The sequence below is a fragment of the Vipera ursinii genome (assembly GCF_947247035.1).
Source record: "Vipera ursinii genome assembly, chromosome: 2".
Classification (NCBI taxonomy): domain Eukaryota; kingdom Metazoa; phylum Chordata; class Lepidosauria; order Squamata; family Viperidae; genus Vipera; species Vipera ursinii.
Window position 1 is genome coordinate 150,614,074 of NC_139513.1, and position 26,251 is coordinate 150,640,324.

Below are 26,251 nucleotides of genomic sequence, written 5' to 3' on the forward strand. Positions count from 1 at the left end.
TGATATTTATTTTTATTTATTAAACTTGTTCAGTGTCGCAAAGTGACATTTTAATGACAGTTCCACTGAGTATCACTATTTTTTACATCTGTCCAAATAGGTAAGATCTGAATGTTTCCTAGTGCAAAACCTGTATCCAGCTAATACAAATATATTTCAGGAAAGTAAGATACAACGTACAATTAAAATATTAAAAACTTGAGTTTAGGTCCAGTATCTACATCTACTGTAACTCTTTCCAACAACTGCTACAGCCTTCCTTGCTCCATTAACCAAACAGCAGCAAAAAAAAAGCAGAGAACCCCAGTTGCTCTTGGACAAGACTACTGTTTAAAATGCAGGGCCGATATAGAATGCTAGTTTGAGAAAATCAAAATGAGAACTTCTTGATGTCATGTCACCATAAAGTCTTCTGCAGAACTGCAAGAGGAGGATCTTGCCAATTGTCTCCTTGGTAGAGGACCAACAGAAGCCCAATGCTGACTTAAATGTTCTTAATATCTGGTTAACATTTTTAGGTGATTTACACAATAGGTTTTGCGCCACTTCTGCAAGGAGCCTTGCATATTCACGTAGCCCAGGGCTGTCAAACTGCTGGCCCGCGGGCCGGACGTGTCATCCGGAAGCTGCGCCCACCCCATTGCCAGCAATGGCAAAACCGTCCCGATACGTGACGTCACAAGTTTGACATGTCTCATATTTAGCCGTCACCATACCCCTACCCCGCAGCATAGCTGTTTGCATTTCAAGGCCAACTGCCTCCTCCCAATTCATCTCTCAATATGGGAAAATTTATTCTTCTTTCTGGCTACAAATTTCCCCTCCCTCACTCATGAAGGTCACAACTTGGCAATCCACACTAAGATGCTTTTCTGATGTGCTATTCAGAATTCCGAAGAAATAATAAAGATCAGCGATAAAGACTCAAGACCACCACACATTTCTATTCACAAGGGAAAAAAAACTCCAGTCCATCTTTTTATTTTTTTGAAAAATTTCTGACATTACAGAACTAAACTGAAATGTATTAATTCCACTCTTACATTTCATGACATAACAGAAAAACTTCATGAGCCAAGAAAGGGGAAGAAGCTTAAACTAAAATATGAATCAGCATTTTAACAGCTGAACAGAGAAAAGGAATTAAAATGCTGCAATTAAAAAAAAATCATGAATGGATGGGTAAAGCATGTAGAACTGAAAATTTACAAACTAGTTAAAACCTGGAATTGCTGACTGCTCAAAAACTACACAGATGGATCATGGGGATGAACGGCAGAAAGGGGTAATGAGTGAGGTGGTGGCATTGTCCTAGCTGCTTCCCATTCCACCAGTCTCCGAAGAAAGCCTACGATGGAAACAAAAGTTAAAGTCTTTTAACGAATGTAGACAAACCTAAGAGCCAGATTTTGACACATGTCCAAATTCCACTTTATAACATGACTCTTACCAAGAATGCAAAGTACACAGTTTATAGAAAAGTTGCATTTGGCATAGGGTACTTAATGCAGAGGCAGCTACAAACACACATATATCAATCTTGAATACCTTGTAGTCCACTTCAAGATACCCAAAAGGAAAAGTCAGTCAGGCTTTACTGCAGCTTTTATACATTCATCCCCATATCAAGCATGGCTTCCAGTAAAGTCTTAAATATTCAGCACCTTCTGCATGTCTGCATACTAGTCAAAACAGTCACCAGAATTCAGATTCACCAGTAGTTTTCAGAAGTAGGCATAATATAGGTCAGGGGTAGGCAACCTTGGCTCTTTTATGACTCGTGGACTTCAACTCCCAGCGTTCCTGAGCCAGCATGGCTCAGCTTGGAAACCTCTCCCTTTCCCCTCAGCATGGCTGGCTCAGGAATTCTGGGAGTTGAAGTCCACGAGTCACAAAAGAGCCCAGGTTGCCTAACCCTGGTATAATATCTTCTGCTGCTATTAGCACATGCAAACACATTGCCGTTAAAACTGTGACTCAGTTGCCAATTTTTAAGTTCCTTTTTTTTATCCTGCCTTTATTATTTTTATAAATAAATCAAGGCAGCAAACATACCTAATACTCCCACCTATTCTGCCACAATCCTGCCAGGCGAGTTGGGCTGAGGGAGTGTGACTGGGCCAGTGTCACCCAGCCGGCTTTCCTGCCTAAGCTGGGACTAGAACTCCTGGTTATTGTCTGTAATGCTTAGTTAGGCATGTTCAGGTATTTAGGCAAGTTCAGATTTAACAAGTCAAATCATCAAAAGCCGTCAGAAATGGTTTTGATTTAAAAGACCCTGTGAGAAATTTGTTCCACCAAGCTGTTTTTTTCAAATTGTTAAATATTGTATATAATTCAAACAAAATTACACAACTTTTACAGCTGTCTTGATGTTTACAGCAAAAGTGGGGGGTTTTCCTGCTGTTAAAAAATATAAATTTTTCTAAATTAAATTCTTTTGCTTGTGAAAATCAGAAGCCCCTAAATGATACATATATATTAAAAAAAAACTGAAATGCCCATGAAACTATTTTATCACAAAACATTTATATATATATATATATTAAAAAAAACCTGAAATGCCCATGAAACTATTTTATCACAAAAGAAAAAAAAAAGGAACATTAGTCTTCAACCACTTGAAATCTGGGGCTTGAGGTCTGTTATATTTAAGCAGAAGCCACGCTATACAAACTTACCTTTTAGGGAGGAGACTCTCTTAACGAAGACTGACTGACTGACTGAAAGACTCACTGACAAGTTGCACCCAAACCACTAGGCCAACGGGTTAGGCAACCCAAAGGGTAAGGCTCAGCTGCATGGGTCTTTGCCACAAATCAGGCCAGAATGGGGTAGAAGAGTGATAAAATTAGACCCTGCATATACTATACTGAATAAATGAAACTTCCCAGTCTTTTATTAATAGAATGACCCAAGGCAGTTTTCCCTAGAGCAGGGGTCGGCAACCTCGGCTCTTTTATGACTCGTGGACTTCAACCCCCAGAATTCCTGAGCCAGCTATGCTGGCTCAGGAATTCTGGGAGTTGAAGTCCACCAGTCATAAAAGAGCCGAGGTTGCCGACCCCTGCCCTAGAGTGACCGTTTAAAACTTCTTGGCAGCTGAGATTCATGCATTTGAAGGATGCCAAGGTTGGGGGATGGCTGATCTGACCACATAAAAGGACAAATCCAGCAAAAAAGGTAGAATTCCAAGTAAGAGCCACTGAAACAAGGGCAAAGAATGGCTCGCGCTAACTTAATACAGGAAGAGGCTTGGGGCACATCTAAGTTATTTTTGTGTTGTTGTTTTTTTACAGAGCAGCCTTCCTGAGCTGATCTATGGAAGTACAAATTCCTAAAGTCCCAATTCGTGGGGGAAGGCTATCTCACAAAATGGAAAGAAAAAAAAAAGGTGTCTCACATCTGAGCTCAGCTGGTTTACCCTTCCTTACCCACCCCAAAATATATTCTAGCCCAAACACTGGAAATTTCTTTCTTCTCTTTTCTAAAAAGTTAAGTACTCATTGCATACCACCATTAGTGGATTATGCATTAATACAGCTTGGCTTTTTTTTTTAGCACAGTGGTAAGAGCAATCACTTTTTCTTGACCCTTACATTATAAAGGACTGGGGGACACGGGTGGGTTTTGCTATGGTGTGTGGAAAAACAGCATCTCCTCTTGTTTGTATGTTCTGAACTTCCAAGATATAGAACAGATGATTTATGTGTGAACTTGAAATATTGAAAAACGAACCTCAAATAGCCTCTGCTACTTGGCCCTCATTACGTAGCTGTACCTTGCAGACACAAGTGTGATTTCACATCCCAAAAAAGTTGAGACAAATTCAAATCAAATTGAATTTGATAAATCATTACTATGAACAAGTCATAACCTAGGAATACCAGGTTATAAAGAATTAGATTCTATAGGTAGTCATCTTATAATTTCTGTGAAATAAGCAACTTTGGGGGCATAACCCAAACCCAGAAAAAAGACCTGCTACTAATTTTTCCCCACTATCAACGAAGCCAACTATTTTAACATGTTAGTTTTTGCACATAATACGTGCAAAGTGTGTCTGCCTTAATATAATTTGACAGAGGAACATTTATTTTCCTGCTGCATCATAAAACTAATAGCATTAAAGATTGGAAAAGTTGTAAAGGTGGATATGGACGTAATATTCATTTTTTTAAAAAAATGAAGTCAAATGCAGATATATATTTTTTAGAAGTATGGATATCCACTTCCCAATAACTGTGAATTTTATATGGTTATTATTGAGAACTAGTGTTTGTGCAATATAACAAATAGCTTCTGGACAACACATCACCATCTTACTGGTCACAAAATCAGTCTCTACAAGACACTATGAAACAGACGGCCAATCCATAAGCTTGGTTAAGAGTGGACAATTTTTACTTGATGTGATTACACTACAGCAGAACAGATTTTTTTTAAAAAAGTTACAATTGTGAAAGTCAAACTGCAGAAACAATTACTAAAAAAGACTCCTACTATTAAAAGAAAAAAGATTTGACAGAACTGCATAAGTCAGCCAGTTAATGGCCATCTCATCCCTCACAATAGGATCAGATTAGACCCTCCACATCCCTGAAAGTCCAAAATTATAGCCCATAATCTAATTACCATTTCAAACTTGTTCCAATTTTAATACAAAAGATAAGCACACAATTCTAATCAATTTTAACAGTTACCTTTCTTATTCAGTGTTACCTCGACGCTTTGAAAATTAATGAACACTCCCTTTTTTGGGGGGGAGGAAAAAGAACTGCAATGTTCATGCAGCAATCCCAGGCTAAAGATCAAGTTATTCTGATTCAGATGGGAAAATAATACGAGCACCATGCTAAACACAAGAGCGTTGATTTTTTTTATTACATTATCCTATTCGTCTGCCTTCTGTTTCCAAAAAGCCCTTATTAGTGGAAACAGGTGACTACCTGGTCTTTAAAACTAGAAGAGGTTGTTGGGATAAGAGAAGCCAACTGGCTAGCTTTGGCAGAAGACTCGCTGTCAAGACAAACTACGTGGCCTAAGGAGCATCTTTTAAAAAGAGACTATACACAAGCTAATATTTTCATCAATAACAATGAGATTTTTAAACTATAGCTCTGGGCTACACATCTTATCAACTTGAGGATTAGTTCTTTTTATTTCATTTTTAGAATATATGGCAAAAGTAGGCTGGACTTGCAGCACTGGTAAAACTGTTTAAAGTATGCTTGCTGATCCAAGATCTCTTTATCTCCTTAGTGACAACATAGTCCTGGATGTAGAGAAAGCCAGGTATCTGAAGCACTTGCGTTCTTCAGAGACCTAGAGCAATCTCTAGAAAAGTATTAGGACATACTGTTATCACATTTCTACCAAGCAGGTGAATGTATACGTGCCAGCTAGGAATTCTCATCGATAAACCATAGCCTGAATGGAAGCACAGTGTACAAGGCTTATTCCCTGCCTTCAGTTGGCAGCTTCACAATTGTATACTGAATGGTTACAGCTTCCCAAACATAGAATTTAAACATTTCATTACACTCCAGGAAAGCCTTCTCTAATGTCGATATGTTTTCTATTAAAAATTTCCATCTACCCCAAGACAATACAGCAGCAGGCAGGGATGATTGAGATTTTGGTCAATCTGGGAGGAGGGGCTTATCAGGTTGAGGAAAACTATTCTAGGACACTAACTGACATCTATTTAGACTTTTAGCCTGGGTGTGCAACGTGATATCCACCAGCTTGCAGTTATATAGTCTGGATCCAATTCAGGCACATCTGTGCACATTCTCACTGATAGCTTTATTACAAGACAGACATTGAGACAGGTTTGACCAAAGTAGCCTCTTTGCAACAGCTTAAACCAAGGTATCACAAAATGAATAGTTTTATTAACAAATGCTAGAATTCCACACCCACCCAACCCTTGCCCACCCGCCCTTTTTTTTCATGTAACAATGCAAACAAAATCTATCAAAGCAACAGCTACAAGCTATATAATCAAGATTACTACTGGACTCCCAAACGGATTAATACACTTGCTCAATTGTCTTTGAACTAGTGGAGATCGGCAGCAAAAAGAAACTCCATCCTAAAGGATTCACAAGCTCATTTTTGTTGTGAAGTTTAAAAAGAAAAAAAGAAAAAGAAAAAAAAATCTCTTCCAAGTCTCCTCTACAGGATCCCCATTGCTGGGAAGAAAAAAAAAACATCTGCTGTTCCTCTTAAGGCCACAAGCAGACTCTCAGTAGGGGGAGAATCTCTGTTTATCCGTTTTCAGTTTGTTAGTAACACATGGCACAGCTGAGGAGGTGGTGGAGGCACCCTTAGCAGCGGACACAACATTTAGAGCCAGGAGAGGGACGGGTTTCATGCCAAGCAGACTGGAGACACAGGGGGCGGTCGGAAGAGGGTTGGGGAGGCTGGAGGGTGCGTCGGAGACCCCCGCCGTCGCAAGCGAGGGGGTGGTGGTGGAGGAGGAAGAAGAAGGGGTGGAGGGTTGAGAGAGGTTGATGCTGAGGTGGTCGGGGATCGTGACGGAGGCTGCCTGGGAGGAGGGTTTAGCGCTTTCTAAACTGTAACAGAGGAAAAAAGGAACAAAAAGACGGGTGGGTGGATGGGAACACCACACAAAAAGCACAGGACACAAACAGCTTAAATAGCATGAACCTAGTCTCGGAAAGGTTTGGAAATAGCATAGGCCAGAAGAAAAGATGGGATGGGGAGAGAATGCCGGCTGCTAGGGAATCTCAACATTCTCCAGATGTACCAAGGTCCGCCTAGAGCCCCAGAGAGCGTGGCCCGCTGGGTCCCAGCCCCTAACGCCGTTATGAAGAACTCCAACCTGTATTGACTCCAGAAGTGGCCATTTTGTTATTTAATACTAAACTACGCACTGTCCCTGTGAAGTTACAGAAAACTATGGAAACAATGCGGTCGGCGTTTATTCGCCAAAGGTCTTCTGGCATTCTTTTCTTTTCCCTTCCCAACTCTTATTTCAGATTTCATACTGACTGCAGTATTCAAACCTCTCTCTGACGTAGCAAAAATTTCATTTTTGTCATTGTTGGCTGCTCTGACATTTTTAACCGTGTTACCCATCCGGAATTGCAACTTCTGTTCTGGATGCGTTTTCTTTCACTTACTCTACCAATAGAATTCATTCTCTATTGATAAATTGAGGCACTTCATTGGTTTATTTATTAGAGAGGCAAATGTCTATGGAGATTCTCCGTTATCCAGGTCGCAGTTGTCCGAAAGATGCTTTTTCACGAGGCAACTGGAACTTTCTTGTTTTTCTTTGAAGATGTTTTGCTTCTCATTCAAGAAGCTTCTTCAGCTCTGCAGAGCAGAAGCTTCTTGGATGAGAAGCAAAACGTCTTCATAGAAAAACAAGAAAGTCCCAGTTGCCTCGTGAAAAAGCATCTTTGGGTTATGAGAGGCAATGTTTTGAGAATATCCAGATGATAAATAGGCAATGGTAGTGACTATTTTCTTTTGAGATGCTTTGACATGGGCTATTGATTCTCCTATTGAAGGTCGAGTTCACACAAAAAAACCACCACATTATCTACCAAAATCATTAAGGCATATATATGCAAACATTCCAAGCTTGAATATTCAGAGCTCAGAACAGCAATTGAGTGTTTTGTGTTTAAACATCCAGCATTTTTTAGTTTTATTTCAACCTGAGGGCAAATTGGAGTGCTTCGTTCCATGTTGTTTTGAATATTCCAACGCCCCTCAATAGGACTTGCAATGTAGATGACATTAAATGGGATTTAGCTAATGAAACAGCAGGCAAAAATTGCCACCCTTATGCCTGGCTACGGCTGGTTGAAGAAACCGCACAAACTGCTACCTTTCTAGTTGGCAGTTTTACAGGTAGTCCTCACTTAACGGCCGTTTGAAATTAGGGCAGTCATAGAATGGATACACTACTGCCTTAGTGGCCTAAAGCACCCATGGCTGTCATGCATGATTCTGCATTCCTCATGGTCACGTGACTGCAATGATGGGTGGTTGTGTTGTTCAGCCATCACACGATTGCAATTTGCAATGTTTTTTGCTGGTTTCTGAAAACACCCAAATAAATGGGTTTGCTTGACTGCCACCCAAAAAAAAAATTACTTTCTAGTCATGTGGGTGCCTCAACTTGTAACTGCAATGACATTCTGAGCTCAATTGGGGTGGCAAGTGGAGGACTGCTTGTACTGTTATTTAAAATCTTTTGTTGGGGTCAGGTTATCTTTAAATTGTAATGGAATAGACTTGTGCAGTGTCCCTCCATTGTGTTTCCTCCTTTCTTTTGCAGGTTTGCCAAAACATGTGTATATTTATCAAAAACTGTTGTCGCTAGGCTACCGAGTGTTCAGGATTAATATGCAAAAAAGCTCCAGCCGAAAAATCTACTGTTGCTGCTAATATGCTGTTTATGGGCTATGCTAAAGTAAATTCATTGATTTATTCCTTAAGCAAGAAAATTTTAATTTTAAATGTATTTGAGCTAATCTCCTTGGCTACTTTTTTTCTGCAGATTGGGTGATGGAAAAAAAATCAGCAGACTGCCTGCTTACTTTATTTTGGAGTTAAAAATGGAGCAAATCTTTGCTACTAATCTCTTTATGATATAAATCTTGAGAAGTTAGAGGTTTTTTTGAAACCTTACAGAATGATGCTTTGAGTAAGACAAGTTTCGCTCTGCACTTGGAACAATTTTCTATTTTGCTCCCTGCAGGAAAATGATGCAGTTATTCTGCTTCATATAGCTTAGACTTATACTTCTTGGAATGTAGATTAAGAGAAGGGGTTGGGATTTTTCTGTTGCTTAATGCAAAGAATGGTTCACCTTTATTGCTTAATACCAGATCAGCCAAAACTAATACATTTTGCAAACAGATTGAGCAACTCAAAATAAGACACACAATTTAGAGGGCAACTGTAAGGATCGTAATTATGTATGTAGCACTTTATTTCTAGTTATTTCCCATACAATATTTCTTTTTAAGCACTATGTCAAAACATTCCAAGTCCTTGAGTTCAGTCTGAAGCCATTATTATCCCTCTTTGATTCCATGCTGCCATTTGCAGGTGTCATTAAGCCACTTAAGAAAACATATTTTTTGCAGTTGCTAGCATCACCACCACATTACATTACAGTTCTGGCAGAAATTTAATTGGGGGAAGAGTATGAGAGCCTTCAATGAGAAGAGGCTTAGATGGTTTTCATAGTAACGAGTGAAAAAAAATATTCACTCCAACGGTGGATCCTATGTTAACGTTTAGCTACTAAACTGAAACTAGAGTTTCCTGGGCATCCCAAAATGGCCACTTCTGTTCAAAGACATTGAGACTTTTGGGTAGTTTTAAAAACGTCAGCAACTTCACATCTGGAATATACTTGTTTGCTATTCTGTAGCAGCCCTGAAACTAAACTGTAGATTCTTAACATTAGCTTACGTTCTTACAAAGGATACTTTAGTCATAGCATAGATGGCAAGACATAGAATACCAGCTGTTTGGGTATGGAGTTTTAATTACTGAAGACATTACTTTCCATTAAGCTGATAATTTGGATTTTGCCTCACAAGATTGTGTGGTAAAGGCTACTTGCCAGTTGGGGATTTTAAGGTCAGAGCCCCAGAAGCTGCCACTGCTTGCTGCAGAGCCCTACTGCATGCAGCCCCCATTACTGAAGCTCACTGCAAGCAAAAGCGTATTTGGAACTAGGTGCAGGAGCAGTGGCAGTAGACAAAGTCACATTCCTGGGGCAGAACTACCCCCACCCTCTTCTTGGTAAAAGGCATAATACAATCATTTAGGCACCCAACTAAGCACTTTTGAAAAAAAAAACATAGTGCTCAGCAATAGGATTCCAAATCTAGTTTGCCTTCATAAAAATGTAAGTTTTTTGAGAAGAAGGTTAGCTAATTTTTTTTAAAAAAAAGAAAGCCCAAGGTCTACAGTGCAGTGAAGGGTGTATTGCATATCTTATTTCTCTCCTTCACCTACAAGAACTTCAATACCTTCCCAACCCTTAGCCCATACATCTGCAAAAGATGAGGGAGCTCCTGTGCACCAAAAAGCAGTTTTGCACTATTTATGCACCAGGAGTGGGGGGGAGGGTTAATTGGGAACTTTTCATCTTTTTAAAAAGGTTATATATATATATATATATATATATATATATATATATATATATATATATATATATATATATATATATATATATATATATATATATATATACACACACACATATACACACACATACATACATTTCTTTTATCATCTAAGACATGCATTAATAAACAAGATGCTAAAAACTTACCTGACATTAATTAGATATTGAGCCAGGCTGATGCTGGCTGCAGATCCAGTTATAGTAACCTGCCTGTCAGTAGATCCTTCCACTGGATTGGCAATTTTGATCTGCGCCCCAGACATCTGGCGAATCTCATTGATCTTGGCGCCTTGACGCCCAATGATACAGCCAATCAGCTAAGAAATAAAGAAAACAAAGTCTTAATCAAATTGCAGTCAGAAATGTCAAAAATATGTTTTTGTACTGTTGTTTTCCTTCCAGACCTGGGTGAGGCTGATGTCTAGAAACTATGTAAATGCTGTTTTCTATCAGGAAGCTTCATTATTGTTAAAAGACCTTTTCTTAAACTGATTTTTCAATTGGCATATTAAGCATACGTGAATCAAATGAACAAGATTGTCCTGTAATGTTAACCTAGTTAGACAAACAACTTTTACAGTGGGCACAGTATTCCCATATTACCAAAGAATCATAACTTTCCTTAGAAAAAGAAGTTTAAAATCTGTAATTGTCATTTCACTCTTGGCAGAGCAAAAGGAAATGCTGTCAATTTTATATTAGTTTCGCACCATTATAGGCTCTATAACATAAAGTAAAATTATGGCAATTGGGGAAAAAGTCCACCTTCTATCAAATTGGGCCGTATATCGTTATTATTCAGGGGTTATAGCACCTCCTTTATAAAAAGTCACTACAAGAGGTCCAATTAACAAGAAAGCAAAACATAAATGTATTGGGACTTAAAGCAAGTCTTTCAAAGCAGCATATACTCAATTTCAACATTTGCTGTTTAATAGCACTCTGGAATGTTAATAGTCAATATTCTTTTGAAAGGTTCTCAGCTGCATTAATTTTGAGATGTGCCATAGTTCTCAGCATTTTTGTATGCTAAAGGCTTCTTCTCAGGACATCGTTAATACCCTTCAAACTAATCATTAATCCACCTTTTAATCTGTTAAGAAATTTTCTCAATATTGTAATGTTGCAATGCTTGTTTTAAAGGACTAAAAAGAGAAAGTGTTCAGTTTCAGGATAGTAATACTAAAGAGACGCCTTAAGACTCTTAGGTGCTTTGGTGTCATTGTTCACGTACAGGTAGCCCTCGACTTAAAAGCATTCCTTCGGAGACCATTTGAAATGACAATGGTACTGAAAAAAATGAGTTCTGACCAGTCCTCATAGTTATGACCGTTGTAGCATCACAATTACATGATCGAAATTCAGTTGCTTGGCAACCAGCAGGTATTTATGATGGTTGCTGGCATCCTGAAGTCATGGGATCACCATTTGCAACCTTCCCAGCCAGCTTCCAACAAGCAAAGTCAATGGGGGAAGCCAGATTCACTTAACCACTAAAATGATTCATTTAACCACTGTGGCAAAAAAAAAAAAGTTGTAAAATTGGGCACGGCTCATCAATGGATATTCTGGCCCCATTGTGGCTGTAAGTCAAGGTTATGTAATATGAATGCCTACTTCCCATATCTAACTATGCCCTAAACTTAAAATAGAACAGCTATCTAGATTATAGCATAATCATAATTTCCCTGAAATGGAATTTCTGAATCTCACGACAATCCAGAAGAGAGTGCTTCATCCCAAGTGGGCATGTTTGAAATATACTTACATCATTTGGAATGGTGAGTTCGTGAGAAGTAGTCTGAGCTGATGCATCCAAACCTGCTAACACACAGAAAGAGATCAAAACAAGTTTAAAGTTGAGACAATCAGCACAGTATATACAAAACAGAATTGCCAGAGCAATCAGGCTATCATTTGCTGCTGAAAAAATTACAATCTTGAAGTGTTCAAGCAGAGGATGAACAAAATGTTAGGCTTAAGCCTCTCTCTCTCTTTTTTTTTGGGGGGGGGGGGTAAACTCTTGATTATAAGAGAGACAAGAATGAGTGTTTGTACTTGGCTAGAGCAAACCAAAGTAGTAATACCGTCTCTTCCTATGAACAAACGACGAAAAAACCATTATCCTTTATATACTTTCCAACGTTGTAATAAACACAGACCCAAAGCAAACACTCATGTTCATCAGTATGCATTTTAGTTGTATGTGAAATTATTGCTGCCTCATGGCACAACACTCTCAAGAGACTTCTTACTTCCTCTGATATTTACCCATCTGATAAGGAAAAGAGGGCTTCTTTGGGACCTGATGGCTTGCCTGGGACTATTGTCCCCAGGGCCTATGGCTGTAGGCCTTTTCCATCCCTGAATCCCTTCTCTGGAACACCCTACCCGTTATCAGAACGCTGCTAGGATTCTGGAAGGCCATTAAAGTTCCGCCTTTTTCAAAGGGACTGGCAAATGATCCTTGGTGGCACCTCCTGAGCGGTTGCTGTTTATTATCTTGGTGCTGTATTTTGTATTGTGGCCCGTTATTATTCATTTTATCTCGTTACTGTGGTTTTTACTTTGTATAATGGCAGAGGCCATATTTCAGTTGTTTTTGACTGGAACTGCACAGAAGCCTGAGCAAATAAATAAGATAGCAGTACTATCTGTACTGTTCAAGAAGCTTGTATATAATGCCCTTTTTTATGTTTAATCGACCCAATATAATTGTGTGGATATTGCAGCTGCCCTGCTATCTTTGCTGGCAAACAGCTCATGAAAAGAGAATCAACTTATTCATACTATTATCTGCTCTCCAATATAGGTTCCAGCACGCCATATTTTACAGAAGGAAAAAATTTATCAAATATGATTTTGCACCTGTATCATGTGCTGTTGGCTTTCCCCCCTGCACTATAATGCAGTTAGCAGAATTTGGTAACTGGGAAAGACTCCCCTACCGTTATGAACATACACAACAGAGTAACTAGTTTTTTTTTCAGTCATTACCCCAATAGCCTTTCACATCTGGAGAGCTGGATTCAACGCCTGTCAAAATACAAGGGACAGTAAGTTTGGTGGTCCTAGCCGAAGTCCTATCAGACTTTCAGCAACAAGGCAAACTTTTATACAACTTGGCACAACTATTAACTACCATAGTAATTGGAAGGCAAGATGCAGCTGGCAATGTTAGTGAACGGGCCAAAGGAGGAAGCAGTATCAACATTTTCTTTAAAATCAACACTATGTTTTTGTTCTTGAGGACAGTAACAGTCACCTGTTTTTCAAGATTGGTACCTGTGGATCTTTTTCTTAAGTGAAAAAATGAGCTTAAGGCAATCATCTTAAAAGGTCAAGTGGCGATTCTTGGACTGCTAGCTTATATAATAAAGAACATTTTCATACCACTGAATCCAGTGTTGCCATGAGACATTGGAAAGTGTGACTGTTGCATTGCCAACTGATGCAGCTTGGTCAGCTAGAAAAAGAAAGAAAAAGACGGATATTAGGAGTTTTGCAGACTTACTGGTTTAGCACAGTTTAAAGAAAAACAGACCCTGCAAGCTGAGCATGAGGTGCTGCCCCCTTGGGATAGGGGAGTCCAGGAGGAAAACTGGATTGAGGAGCAAGCGCTTCCCTGAGCAGAGATGGGTACAGACAGTAGAAAAGCACCATGGGGTGTGAAGCCAACACCCATCTCAAAAACCCCTGGCTCAACAGAAGGCATCTGCAGTGAATTGTGACAAACACCAGGAGACAAAGCACAAACAGGCAAAATAACACAGAGACTGATTTGCAGTGGTGCTTGGGACCACACCATGCAGGACTCTGTCAAGCATTTGGAGGGGAGAGGTAGATCATGAGTGACCAGAATGGAGTCAGATGCTCTCCCCAATCTTAAAACAGTGCAAATTGCTAGCTCTTGGTCTTAGACTCACTCATCCCAGCCCCACCCTTCCTTCTCTAAGCCTGCTATGAGCAGAGATCAATTCCTATGTGCCCTTCCATGAGAATTACTGCAACTATCTCACACACCAGAAGGTATTAGTAAAGGACAGTGAGGGGGGTGGGGGGTGGAGTCCTTTCACATCAAGTGAAGACAGCTAATGGTTTTATTATTAGCAGAAAGTGTGCCAAGAAAAGGCATCCCAAGCAAAAGCCCCGTCACCTTATCAACGACACCTGTAGTGACTACATGATGTGCTGGCCATCATGTTTAGAGATGAAAGCTCAAGTCTGAGGCTAGCTTCCCCTCCGCCACCAGGAAGTGCGCTACACCCAATGCCCTAATGCCATTTACTAAGAACCACAATGACAGTATACCATGGAGTTTTGTTTTGTTTGTTTGTGGGATCTGATATCAAATTGTGGGACAGAGACTGGAACTTGGACAGAATACCAAGTTTTGCTGGGCAAGTGTGTGTCGCAGGACACAGAAAAAGGAGGAGAGGTTTTAAGGTTGATTACATAAAGAACCGCTGAACAAAATTTGAGGCTCATTTTAGGTTGGATTGTGGTTTCAAATTAAAACAGACTTCTAAAGTGGCTTGTTGAGAAAGCATGGAGAAATTTTGGAGGGAGAAGTGGGTGATTTCAAGACAAGAAGTGTAAACAAAACTTACATCTGGCTGTGGAATGGCATACTGTCCTTGAATGGTATAGGCCTACAAAAAGGAGGAAAACAGTCCTATTAAAAACCATTGGACAGCCACCCAGTGACAGATAAGAGTTCAACTAGCCAGGAAGCCAGAAAGCTGAGGGGAGAATTGTTGGTGGGGAGCCTGAAAGCAGGTCTCTTAAAGGGGTTCCTTGTTTTAGCTAGGTGTATATAGTGTTTGAAGGGAAAGTGTTCCCCACCATAAAAATGATTAGTATTAACAGCTGGTTGTTGGTGAAGAATTGTTGTTTAGCAGAGGACTGGACTGTGATATAAGCCCTCCTGCCCTATGCACTCTGTATTTTAGACTCAAAGGGCAGCTTAATTACTTCCTATACCTCCAACTGTTTTAATGGCTAAAAAGAACCAGCTGGGTGTTCATCCCAATCCCGCTCCATACTCTTTAAAATTCTATCTATAGTGGACTTCTATAGCCAGGCACTGGATGGCAGAAATACATCTGGAAGAATAAGGAGAAAGCAGCAGCCAGCCAAACACGATGATTCTAGGAATAACCCTACTGAAGCAACCCAGCAAGGCGGTCACTGTGTGAGGACTTGGCTTAACACTAAGTGAAGCTCTGGAAGAACTTATCTCTCGCTGGTAGGGCGTAGGGAGAAATATGGCCCTGGTTGGAATTGGTCAAGCAGTTACCACCTGCAGGCCTGCCTACTGGCCTACCAGGTACTGTTTGGTGGCCTTAATCCAATTCCCAATGAACAGGAGTTCACAGCACAAGCCGCCACCACCAATCTTGCCACCCTTGTTGGCAGTCTCAAAGAGGCCAAGGATTGAATGGGCCATGGAGACTGAACTCCCCTCTCACCTCTTGAGGTGGTCCCTCCAGGTCAGAGTTGAGGCACATTGATGGGGCGGTGTGGGGGTAGCTTGCACTGCCGCTGCTGTACCTGTCCTGTGGATAAATAGAGGACTTCAGTCTCCAGGGCTGTCAATCCGAAACCTTTTGCTAACACCAAAGTCACATAACACTTACTCTGATCAAGGGTTAACCTCCACTAGGCAGATGCTGGCTTGCTCTGACTCTTATTCAGTAGTAGCAAAGACAACGTCAGATTTCCCTGAGTGCAAACCCCAACTACCTTCTTCTTCAGGGACAGGGGGAGGTTTTACGTGAATACAAAGTGTTTTATTCTAATGACGTTAACAGGCCTACTCTGCCACAAGATCAACTTTCTAGGATGCAAGTGACCTACTTCAAGTATCTTCAGTAACCTCCCAAGTGCCTTTGCACCGCCAATTAATTGCTTAGCAAGCTGTCAAGAGCTTCTGGAAGGTAGGCAATATGAATGGGGCAAGGAAGAAAGACGAAGGGATTGAGGCGAGAACAAGATCACGACAGCACCTTTCCCCCAGCAAGATATCCCAATGTAAGTAGCACGTGAATGTATAAGCACTGGGTACCCTGCAGCCAGTCTGTCCAGCTGCTGCCTCTAAATTTCTGCTGCTGACTGAAATCTATTTCCCAGTGCCATCACTGCTTATCTTGACAATCTCAGGCTGGCTTAGTCCACTTCACCCAATCCATCTCTGAAGCATCTGAAAATTAATGCAGCCCTTTTCGGAAATAATAATAATAAGCTTAAAGGTGGGCCTTGAGGCACTGTGCTTAAATATGTTCCAACACCACATACTCAAGAGCCTTCCCGGGACACATAGTTCTGAGACCCGCTTTTCCAAAGTGCACGCTTCAACCTCAAACCAAATCTATCTAAAAGGATCGAAAGGATCTTCAAGTCCAGCTATAGTATCTGACCACTCGCCGTCCATCAAGTGAATGTCACTGAAAATGCTTAACTAGTCTCATAGGATTCCAGCCAGCTGAGAGACTGAAGTCCTGCACTGGCCATAACAATTTATCAGAAAATTAACATATTTGTGCCTCATATTCCTCCTGTGTGCTTGAAGAATAAAATCAGTGTACCCCAAATCATTTGATGTATTTATAAACTAGCCACAGGTAACTCCTTCATAGGCAATTAAAAAGAAAGTGACACTCAATTCCTTTTAAGAGGATGAAAAAAGTTAAAGAAGTAATTCCCAGATATTCCCGAATTTGAGCTCAAAGGTACGGTGGCATCAACCAGCATCTCCTCCTCGCTTTCTCAGCCCTCTAGGACACAACTCTCCCAATGTCCGCCCACTTCTGCTGCTTTTGAACTATGGTTCTGCAGAATTAATAGTCTATTAATAATCACTAATTTGAATGCTGACTCAAAATTGAGGGGCCAGGAAAGAGAGATTGCAAACAGTCTTATGCTCGGACTGGATCATAAATGCCAACGAAATCCTGCAAACCACAGTGCTGACTACATTAATTTCCCAAAGAGACCAGAGTTTTGTGAACATTTGAGAGCAGCCTCCAAAGAACAAAACCAAAGCAGCAGAGATAGCACTGTGCTGGCCAGATGGGCAGCACAGGTGATAAGCATGCAGAGTAGTTTGATGTGTGCTGGCAGTGTTGAAGCTTGGTAGGCTACTGCTGTTTTGCCCTCACCCATGCCCAACAAGAGGAATGGCCTTACCTGACCGCCTGCAAAGATGACAGGAGAACTGGATGGCTTGGGTCGATAGGGGATGGTGACACCCTTTGGGGGAGACTAGATTACAAAGAGTCAAAGGGAAAACATGGTTAATTAATAGGGACTTCTTAGAGACACTCAAGTGTCTGCCAGAATACATCTATGGCTTCTCCAATTCTTTGATTTGTCTCTGAACAGTAGTCACCTGTCTTCTGCAAAAGAAAAAATGCTCTTGCTGCCTGCTGGCATAAGTTCTCAGGCAAGAGCCATCTCCTTCAACAGGTACAAGTATAAAAACAAAAATGCTAAATGCCCTGATAAAGTTACCTAGTCTGGGTAATAAAACATCTGCAAGAAAACAAGCAAGCTCAGAGAGCACCGAGGATCTCTCAGAAACGCTATAGTTTAAAACAGGAGCACTAGGAAATCTACAAGCAAATAAAATATGTCTACAAAATGAAGACAAATGACACAGAACTGCAATGGTAAGAACAACTTTTACTGAGAAAGATAGCATTGATTTAGCATTTTTTTCCACATTCCCCTGGAGGTATGTGCAATGATTTGAAGAGACAGCTCAGCTTTCTGGCTAGTCAAGAGAATGAACCAATCAAAATGGTCTTATTTTAACAATTGAGATCCCTTTAAAAACCCTTTGCGTAAGCGACATTTTAAGCACCGTTTACACGATTCATCCTGCTACTAGAAAAGAAATACGTGCTTTCTCCTTCATGAAACTTTCTTGCTGCATTCTATGGAGCAAAAATAAAACAGCAATTCAGCTGACAGCACGGGAATCTTTTATCAGCTGCTCAAAATAAAGAAATCAACTGGCCACTAGGCAATGACCTTGTCCTCTTTGCTCTTCTTCTGCCTTCTACTTTCTATGTGTTAAGTGTTAAGCCTTTATAAAAATAAAGATTACCTCCAGCATGACCACACAGATCTGTTTGACACACTCGATGATGGACTGTGGAATCCCAGCAATGGTGATCGCTCTTTCAGTAGAGTTGGGTAACATGTCTCCTGCCACTTGGACCTGCGCCCCTGTGCTCTTAAGATTGCAAATAAAAAAAATCAGGTATTTTGCTTCCTTATTTATACAGTTTATACTCCCCCCCAAAAGACAGTAATTAATGGGAGATTTATACAAATTTATTGGAAGTTATTTTTACAGAAAAAGAAATTGTATAAGAGTTCCAGTATAATATTCAGAGTCCTATTTTTTTTAATGTTTTCAGTTTTGGTTATAAAATAGTCTTGTAAATAGTATTACAGGATGACTCCAAGAGTGAATAAGAATTATTCCCACTTTTTTCTGCACTATTTTTTGACACACACTATACAGCAATAGTGTTGAACTAATATTTGGCAGCTGTAGATTTTAACCTGATGTTAAGCAAGGATGATTGTAATGTGGTGTACTATGTGAATACTATAGTCAAAATAATTTGACAAAGATCCACACCCATTGTTGGGGACAAGGTTATTTCTAGGCCTACCTCAACTTCAAAAAGATGCACAAGAATAGAAAACTGCGCACATTCATAACTTTTCCAGAACGGTAGGAATAAAACTTAACTACAATGAGAGGTAAATTACCCAATTCTAAAGCAAAAGAACTTTCCTAGTTTTGAAAGGATAACATCTACAACTCTTAGAATCAAATCATTTACATTTTTATCTGGGGTAACGCCCTGATAAAATGTAATTACCAATGTGATTACATCAAATGATTCAATATTCTATTATGCTTCAATCCACACAGCCATATATTTAATTTCTTTAATGAAAGGGCTTATCCAATGTTGGTCATCCAAGATGTCATGAGCAAAGTAGTGGGGTGTGGGGAATGTCAGCATAACAACTTTTCTGTTAAGCTATTATTTGACACCAACTTATTGCTAGAGATAAAGAGAATGAGAAAGTAGCTTTCCAAAAAGAACTTATTGAACTTGGTTTAGCCATTCTCTAGTCTCAATTTCATGAGTATTAAATATACTGTACAGTATTAAGCAAAATGATGTAGTCAGTGAATAACATTCTTGTTTACTGCATTTGGCAAAAGATGAAATAATAACAAGAGTGTATTTTTTCCATAGAACAAGCAGCAAACTATCTCATAATCCTAGCAGAATTAAGTACCCACCTCTCTTATTTCTTTGATTTTGCAGCCTCCTTTCCCAATAAGAGAACCACATTGGCTGGCAGGTACCACGAGTCTTAAAGTAACAGGGGGCCTGCTAGAAGCTGTACTATTAGTCATTGAGCTGCTGATGTCCTGAAAACAGAGGTTAACAAACTTCAAATAAGCAAAGTTTCAACTGAAGACTTTGTTGAAGCACTCTGCAACTCCTGTTTCAAAAAAACTAAACTCTCCTGCATCATGTCCTCTATCGATTACTAGCAATATTTTTAACGAGTGAAATTCTAAGATAAATACATGCTCTTTGATTATTGGGCCATCTTAAGAAATTTCTCCCATATTTTTTCTTACAGTACGTCTAAGAACACAAAATGTCTTCCAATTATAGAATCAAGTTCTTATTCAGCCTATTACAAGCAAATTATCTTTACTTCACATATTGTAACAGGGAAACAACTCACAATATGAAAATGTAGGCTTAACGTCAGTTCTATAACAGGCCAAAGTCTTCCTATCCAACTCAAAAAAGATCAGTTATCAGACACAAAACCCTGCTTACTGTGCTAATATTTTTATCTGTGAATCTTCAGTCATGATATAGACACCTGCACTATCTAAAAATCTAAACTCAATAGCTGCAGCAGTTTTCTGCTAAGCAAGCTAAAATTCCCACGCTAAGAGGAGTAAAAATGTATATTTACTACTGAAGGACAAGGGCTGAAGCTCTGAAGAAGTGACAGAGTAAGACTGTTTCAGGTTGTAAAAGGCTACTGAAAATGTTTATAGACACTGACTTTCAAGCCAAGAAGCCCATTTTAGCATGCCAAATTCTGAACATTCAAATGAACATCCCTTTAATATTTAAGTAGTTTCACTGAAGGTTACTCTTTTCTAGCTTGAAATTTTAAGCTATGTTCCTATACGTTATTACATGGTAGGCCAAGGGCATGATATTGAAACAGCAGGGTCAGTGAAGTCAGCTAACTGAAGAAAATGACTTCACAAAGCTTTTGGAACCAACTCAAAATTGTTATGCTAGAGTATTTATTCCAATACTGAAAACACAAGTGTTTTTAGAACTGATTTTCCGTCAGGCTTGCTTTTGAAATTATATCTAAGGTGAAGATGGAAAAAAAAGCTATGTAACAAAATGTTCCTCCCATCCACTATTGCAGTGGAAAAAGGCACTGCAGGACTATAGTAGACTGCTCATTCATTTCCATTTAAGAGAAAACAAAAGCAAATGCTTGCTCCATTTATCCTGGCATCGGAAGAAATGGAGACACCCCTTATTTATTATTACTGTTATTCTAACTTGTGCAAATCCACTCTGTACCAGGCATGCACAATTTGTAGGCAGAAAAGTGGCACTCTGACAAAGTAAAAATCACTATGGGCTACAAAAAAATTTTACCTGACACATCAATCGGCTACAGTAAAGCAGCAGTAGTAGTACTGGAGAGGCCTGGGGGTGCTAAGCAGTACATCTGCCGCAGCAGCAAATTTATTGACTTTTAAAAATATATATATCAGCCAACACATAAGGCTACTGGCCATATGTTGTGCAAGCCTGTTCTATACTCTGGAGGCAGCACTCAGGCAGAAGCATCAACTGAAATTTTCAAAGAACTATTGCTATTTTTGTCTATTTTATTGAGAGCAAAGCCGTTTTTTGTGACAGAATTGAGAAAAATCTCACAAGGGGGTATAATTTCAGAGCCCCAAGTTTGATGTAGTAGTTATGGTGCTGGCTTAAGATCCTGATTTCTAGGTTCCCCATAAGCACAGAAGATAGCTAGGTGACTTTAGGTGTTATTCTCTTAGCCCAACCCCCTTCACAGGGTTATTCTTGTGAGGAAAATAGGAGGCCAGAGTATTGGCTATGATTGCTGCCGCTTGTCAGCTTTATATATAACTATATAGACGTATATGTACGTGGTAGGATAAAAATGTAATAAACTGAAAATCCATAGTACAGATTTGTTACATTTCTGATTTCTGCAAGTAGAAGCAATGCTTTGAAGAGCAATTGGAAGCCATTCTTCAAAACATATATCTATATTATATCAGAGCCGGCCAGATTTTTTTTTTAAGAACTCAGGGGATTGTGGGGAAACTAACTTCTTTCCCCCTTTGAGTACATTGTAAGATGACAGCCATTAGTCTACGGTAGGATCAGGAAAGCCCAACAGCATTTTCTCCAGCTAACAAGTTTTCTCAAAATGTATAAGCGCTATGCCTTATGAAGCGAGCTGCAGCTCACAAAAGTGTACATCTGTTAATTAATTTTGTTAGTCAGAAAGGTGCGATCAGACTGAGGCTTTTTCTCCTTTTGAATAATACCATCATCTTATAATGGAAATCTGCTCAGCTTAGGATCCTAATTCATTATTTTTGAGCAAGAAACAAAATCTATCATTTAAAAAAATTCTTTACTTCATAAAAATGTGGGTCCAAAGAAAAAAATATCTTCAGCATTAAACCTACTCAAAACAGCTTCAATTCATGTTCATTACCCAAAATACCATTAATGGTCATATTCTCAACCCATCAAGGATCATCTAATTAAAGTCACACACCTCTTCCAGTTTATCAATAATCATAGCAAAAGCTTTGAAGATGGCATTAGTGGGTCCAGCAAGAGTGATAATCCGTTCTGGGCAGTTCCCTTCTGAGATGTTAATCCGTGCACCACTCTAAAAAGAAAAAAAATGAATTGCTAGACAATAATGCACCACTTCTTAGTATGGCACTAAGGTTTCTGGGATTTATTTTAAAGTAACCAAGCTAAGGTTTGGACTGTGTAGTCTCCTTGTGGGTTTAACCTATGGTTCGCTTGACCTTTTCCCCCACAAAGTTCCCTACTCCAAATTTGTTTATCTGGAAACAACATCCAGTTAAAACAAAACAGGTATAGTGCAAGAACAACCATGTAATTATTGATGATGTTTATGGCCCATACTGCCATAATTATCAGGTCCATTTTGTTTTCCTACTTTTATCCTTTGAAACTTACCTCTTCACGCATCTTCTTTACAGACTCTCCTTTCTATGCAGAGGGAGGAAAAAGAAAAAGCTTGTCAAAACTATTACCAATTCAAATATATGTAAGAAAATACAAATTAAATTGTGTCACATACCTTCCCAATGATGCTTCCAACCTCCTGAAACAGCAAACATAAAAAGCTATATTTTTCAATAATTTAACAAATGCCCATAACAAGTTCCCAAACATTATGCTTATAAGTTCTACATTTTTCAAACAAAAAAACATTTTTACAATTAACAAGAGGAACTTGATTGTTTTGTTTAATTTGATAATCTCAAAGCTCTGATTGAAGTAATTGTACTGGAAGAAGATTTAAATCAGCATTTTGAAGAAATACTTAAGTTAAATTCTAGTTTCCCTTCTTAGGGGTTAAGAGAACAATATATGGCATGCCAAGAGCAAGCAGATGTTTTAATCTGATCAGACAACTCGGTTTTCCAAGGCATTTACTGTGACCTAGTTTTACATCAAGACAAAGAACATGGAAAGCTGCAAGTACCTTCCCATGCATAAGTAGGCGGATGGTAAGTGTGACATTTAAACCTCCTTCAATTACGCCGGTGTCCATCTTGAGTTGTGTTCGGTTAGGTCAGTCTTAGTCAGTGGTCAAATCTTTGGTCGCTGGGAGAAAAAAAACCGCACTGTAATAGAAAAACACCATCTCATCACCCACCACTTTACTGGAACCATTTCTACTGTTTTTAGTGTATTATTTAAAAACATCAGTTTTTAAAATGTAGCTTCAGAGTAAGTACATCACATAATGTAGGGGTTTCCCCCCCCTTTTAAACTGTAACTTTGCCACAACCGAGCAAAGAAAAAAAAATACAGCCCTTTACTGTTTGCAATGGAAAAGAAATATTAAAACATTGCCAGAAAGAAAGAAAGAAAGAGATGCAAATTTGTGTTCTTTTTAATCCTTTCTGGACATTAGCTTGGTTGACTATGCAATGTGTCAAGGCTCATTGAAGTCCTTTGAGATTAATGCCTGATTTGCATTGCCTTTCCTGTACTGTACATGTCTAAGCATTATGTACTCATTTGACAGGAGAGATTGGGGAAAAGCAACCTCTACACCTACAGATTTTCAGGTGCTCTTAGGTGCTTTCTCTTAAGAGTGGATATTCCTTAAGATAAATTTCCATCTCCTATGTGTTTATTCATAAAGTATTTAGATACTACTCGGTAAATTAAAATGTTCCCGTTTACCAGAAATATGGACTGGTTTGGTGCTTGAAATACTCCAAGTCATGAACTAAATAGATCCCCCCTGAACAATTTGATTTTCTATTCACTCCCAGAACCCCCCCCTTTCCCAATTTTTCTAGAACAGGTAGAGATCAATTGTCATTTTCAGTTCCACAACAAACCAAAGATTTTCTCCATTAATTAGTAGGTCTTCTGGCAATTCCTGCATTAAGAATATTGAAATAAAACTATTTAAATCTACAGTGTAGAGCCTGGTTGATCAACTGTATCAGTAGGCAACGCTTAAATCACCTTTTATATCATATCCAATTTAAAGCACCAAGAACCTCAACCTTGAATTTATTAAATAACTTCTGAGTATGTGCAATGTTTTTCTTATGCTACTCAGGACTACAGGAAGTTACAATACATGTGGTTTTTTAATTAAGGTCAAAAATTACTTGCTCAAGAGATGTATCAGTATTAAAGAGAATCAGTTTGGTGTATTTTGTGTATTATTAAGGCATCAGGCGAGAAACTGGGAGACAGTGAGTTCTAGTCACACTTTAGCACAAAATACAGCTGGTTGACTTTGGGCCAGTCACTCACTCTCAGCTCTAGAAAGTAGGCAAAGGCAAATCACTTGTGAAAAACCTTGCCAAGAAAACTGAAGGGACTAGCTCAGGCAGTCACCAGGACTCCACACTGACTTGAAGACATCAAAAATAAATAAATAAATATTAAGAATACAGAATAGACCATGTCAGAAACTGCTTTTCTTTGTAAAGAATTAAGAATCGGATTAAGTATTTTTTTTTGCTGACAGCATGGTTAAAAATATACCACAAAAAGAATAAAAGACCATGATTTCACTTTATCTGCCACATTTCACGCAAATCTCTATATTTTTAATGCGTTATGCAACACTCTCCCAAATCCTTATTTATGTCATTCACGTAACTGACAAGGGCTATTGTCAACATCAACAATTTAACACAACGGATTAATAAATCTGATGCTTTATAAAGGAAGTCTGCTTTGTTTACAATTGCATTTTAAAAACCTTACCCTCAAAGAGTTTAATCTCTCAACTGTTTCTCTTATATTTTCCAATCATTGTTTTTTAAGTTTCTATCCAGACAAATTTTATTTTTCTAAAAGATCCGGCTTCCCTCTCTTTATTAACCTTTCTCCCAAGAAAAAAACAAAAAACAAAACACTACGTATGCTTGAATACTCCTAAATGAGTCCAGTGTCGGGGGGGGAGGGGGGGAAACAATCCCACTTATTTGAATCATAAAGCCTACTCGGGTTTTAAAACAACAACAAAAAAATCCTCGAAGCAAAGTTCTCTTTAGAGCGCAGCGACTTTCCTCCCCAAAGGACCTGAGAAGGCTTAAAAAAAGAGAATCAAAAGAGTTAAACGTGGAAAGAAGAGGGGCGCCGTGTCGCTGGCAGGAGGCGCTTCGAAACTGCACAAGACGCAACTGCGCTGCTGCCTTCCCCGCCTGCTCCAAGAGAGCCGCCCGCCAGCGGGGCCGCCTCCATTCTCCGACTCAGAGCCAAGCGCCTTAGCGTCAGCCTCGCCTCGCCTCGCCTTCCCTCCCCCCCTCCCCTTCCAACGCGTAAACTCCGCCCCTCCGCTTTCCCTCTCTCCTTCCTCCCTCCCTCCCCCTCCCCCTCCCTCCGACCGTCCGTCCCTCGCGCGGCCCGGGCCTAGATCCCGCCCAATGTGACGCAGCAACAGAGAGCGCGCGCGCGCGCGCGCCCTCCCCCCCCTCCCCGCGCGGCCTCCCCAGTAGCGGCCCCCCCCCTCGACATAGGGCTGATCGCGCGGTTCCCCCCCCCCCACTCCCAATACGCAGGTGGCAAACACGAACGCGGCCGCCCCTCCCCCCTACCGCGCCTCAGACACGCAGTCGGGCCGGATTTAGGCCCCAGTAGGCCGCGCGCGTATCCCCCAGCTTCCTTAGTGACCTGGCCGGGTTTGGGAAAGAGGGCTGACGGAAAAGTGAAACTACTCGAGGCCGAGGATTGGGAAGTTGGGGGGGGGGGAAAGGGAGAGAGGGTCAACGCTAATCCAGGGTTAGTAGGAAATCTTACCTGGCGGGATAGCTGGCCGGGCCAGGCCTCGCACGTCCGCTCGCTCTCTCGCTCACTGACTCGTTGGGGCGGGGGGGGGGGGAGGGGATGGGACGGGGGAGCGGGAGGAGGGAGGGCGGGTGGTGCGTGGGTCTCCGGGGCGGGCGGAGGGAGCGGGACAGGGGGAGGGGAGGAGGAGGAGAGAGCCGGGGTGGGCGGGTGGGATGGCGGCGGCGGGAGGAGGGCAAGGGCAGCGGGAAGGGGCTGCGGCAGCTGCTCTTGCGGCGGCGGCCTCGGCGGGTCTGGGAGGGGGAGGCGGAGAGCGGGGCGATTTCAACCCCGCCTTGACCCGGAAATAATAAGATCCCTCCCCCGTGCGGACCTCTTGCGCGCTACAACGAGAGAGAGAGCG

The 26,251-nt window shown here is 40.4% G+C and overlaps 1 protein-coding gene and 1 long non-coding RNA gene across 18 annotated transcripts; one reads left to right on the plus strand and one right to left on the minus strand.

Annotated features, from left to right (window-relative positions):
• Positions 1-965: 965 nt before the first annotated feature.
• On the minus strand, positions 966-26,143 carry PCBP2 (poly(rC) binding protein 2). 17 transcript variants are annotated; one of them, XM_083353661.1, is made up of 15 exons: positions 25,861-26,143; positions 23,069-23,190; positions 22,661-22,684; positions 22,537-22,569; positions 22,100-22,216; positions 19,524-19,655; positions 18,300-18,428; positions 17,378-17,452; positions 15,661-15,747; positions 14,800-14,841; positions 13,583-13,655; positions 13,187-13,225; positions 11,958-12,013; positions 10,337-10,506; positions 966-1,348 (listed from the first exon to the last, which is right to left on the minus strand). In XM_083353661.1, the coding sequence occupies exons 2-15, from the start codon at positions 23,135-23,137 to the stop codon at positions 1,312-1,314; spliced, it is 1,083 nt and encodes a 360-aa protein (XP_083209787.1). In that variant the 5' UTR covers positions 23,138-23,190; positions 25,861-26,143; the 3' UTR covers positions 966-1,311. The 17 variants fall into 17 exon arrangements, with proteins under 17 accessions (XP_083209787.1, XP_083209778.1, XP_083209788.1 ...); XM_083353652.1 differs by having other exon boundaries at positions 23,069-23,210; XM_083353662.1 differs by having other exon boundaries at positions 11,958-12,010; positions 23,069-23,210; positions 25,861-26,142.
• Positions 1,355-2,540, plus strand: LOC310635068. Its single transcript, XR_014491326.1, has 2 exons — positions 1,355-1,780; positions 1,906-2,540. It is a non-coding gene; the product is annotated as an uncharacterized lncRNA (long non-coding RNA).
• Positions 26,144-26,251: the final 108 nt, after the last annotated feature.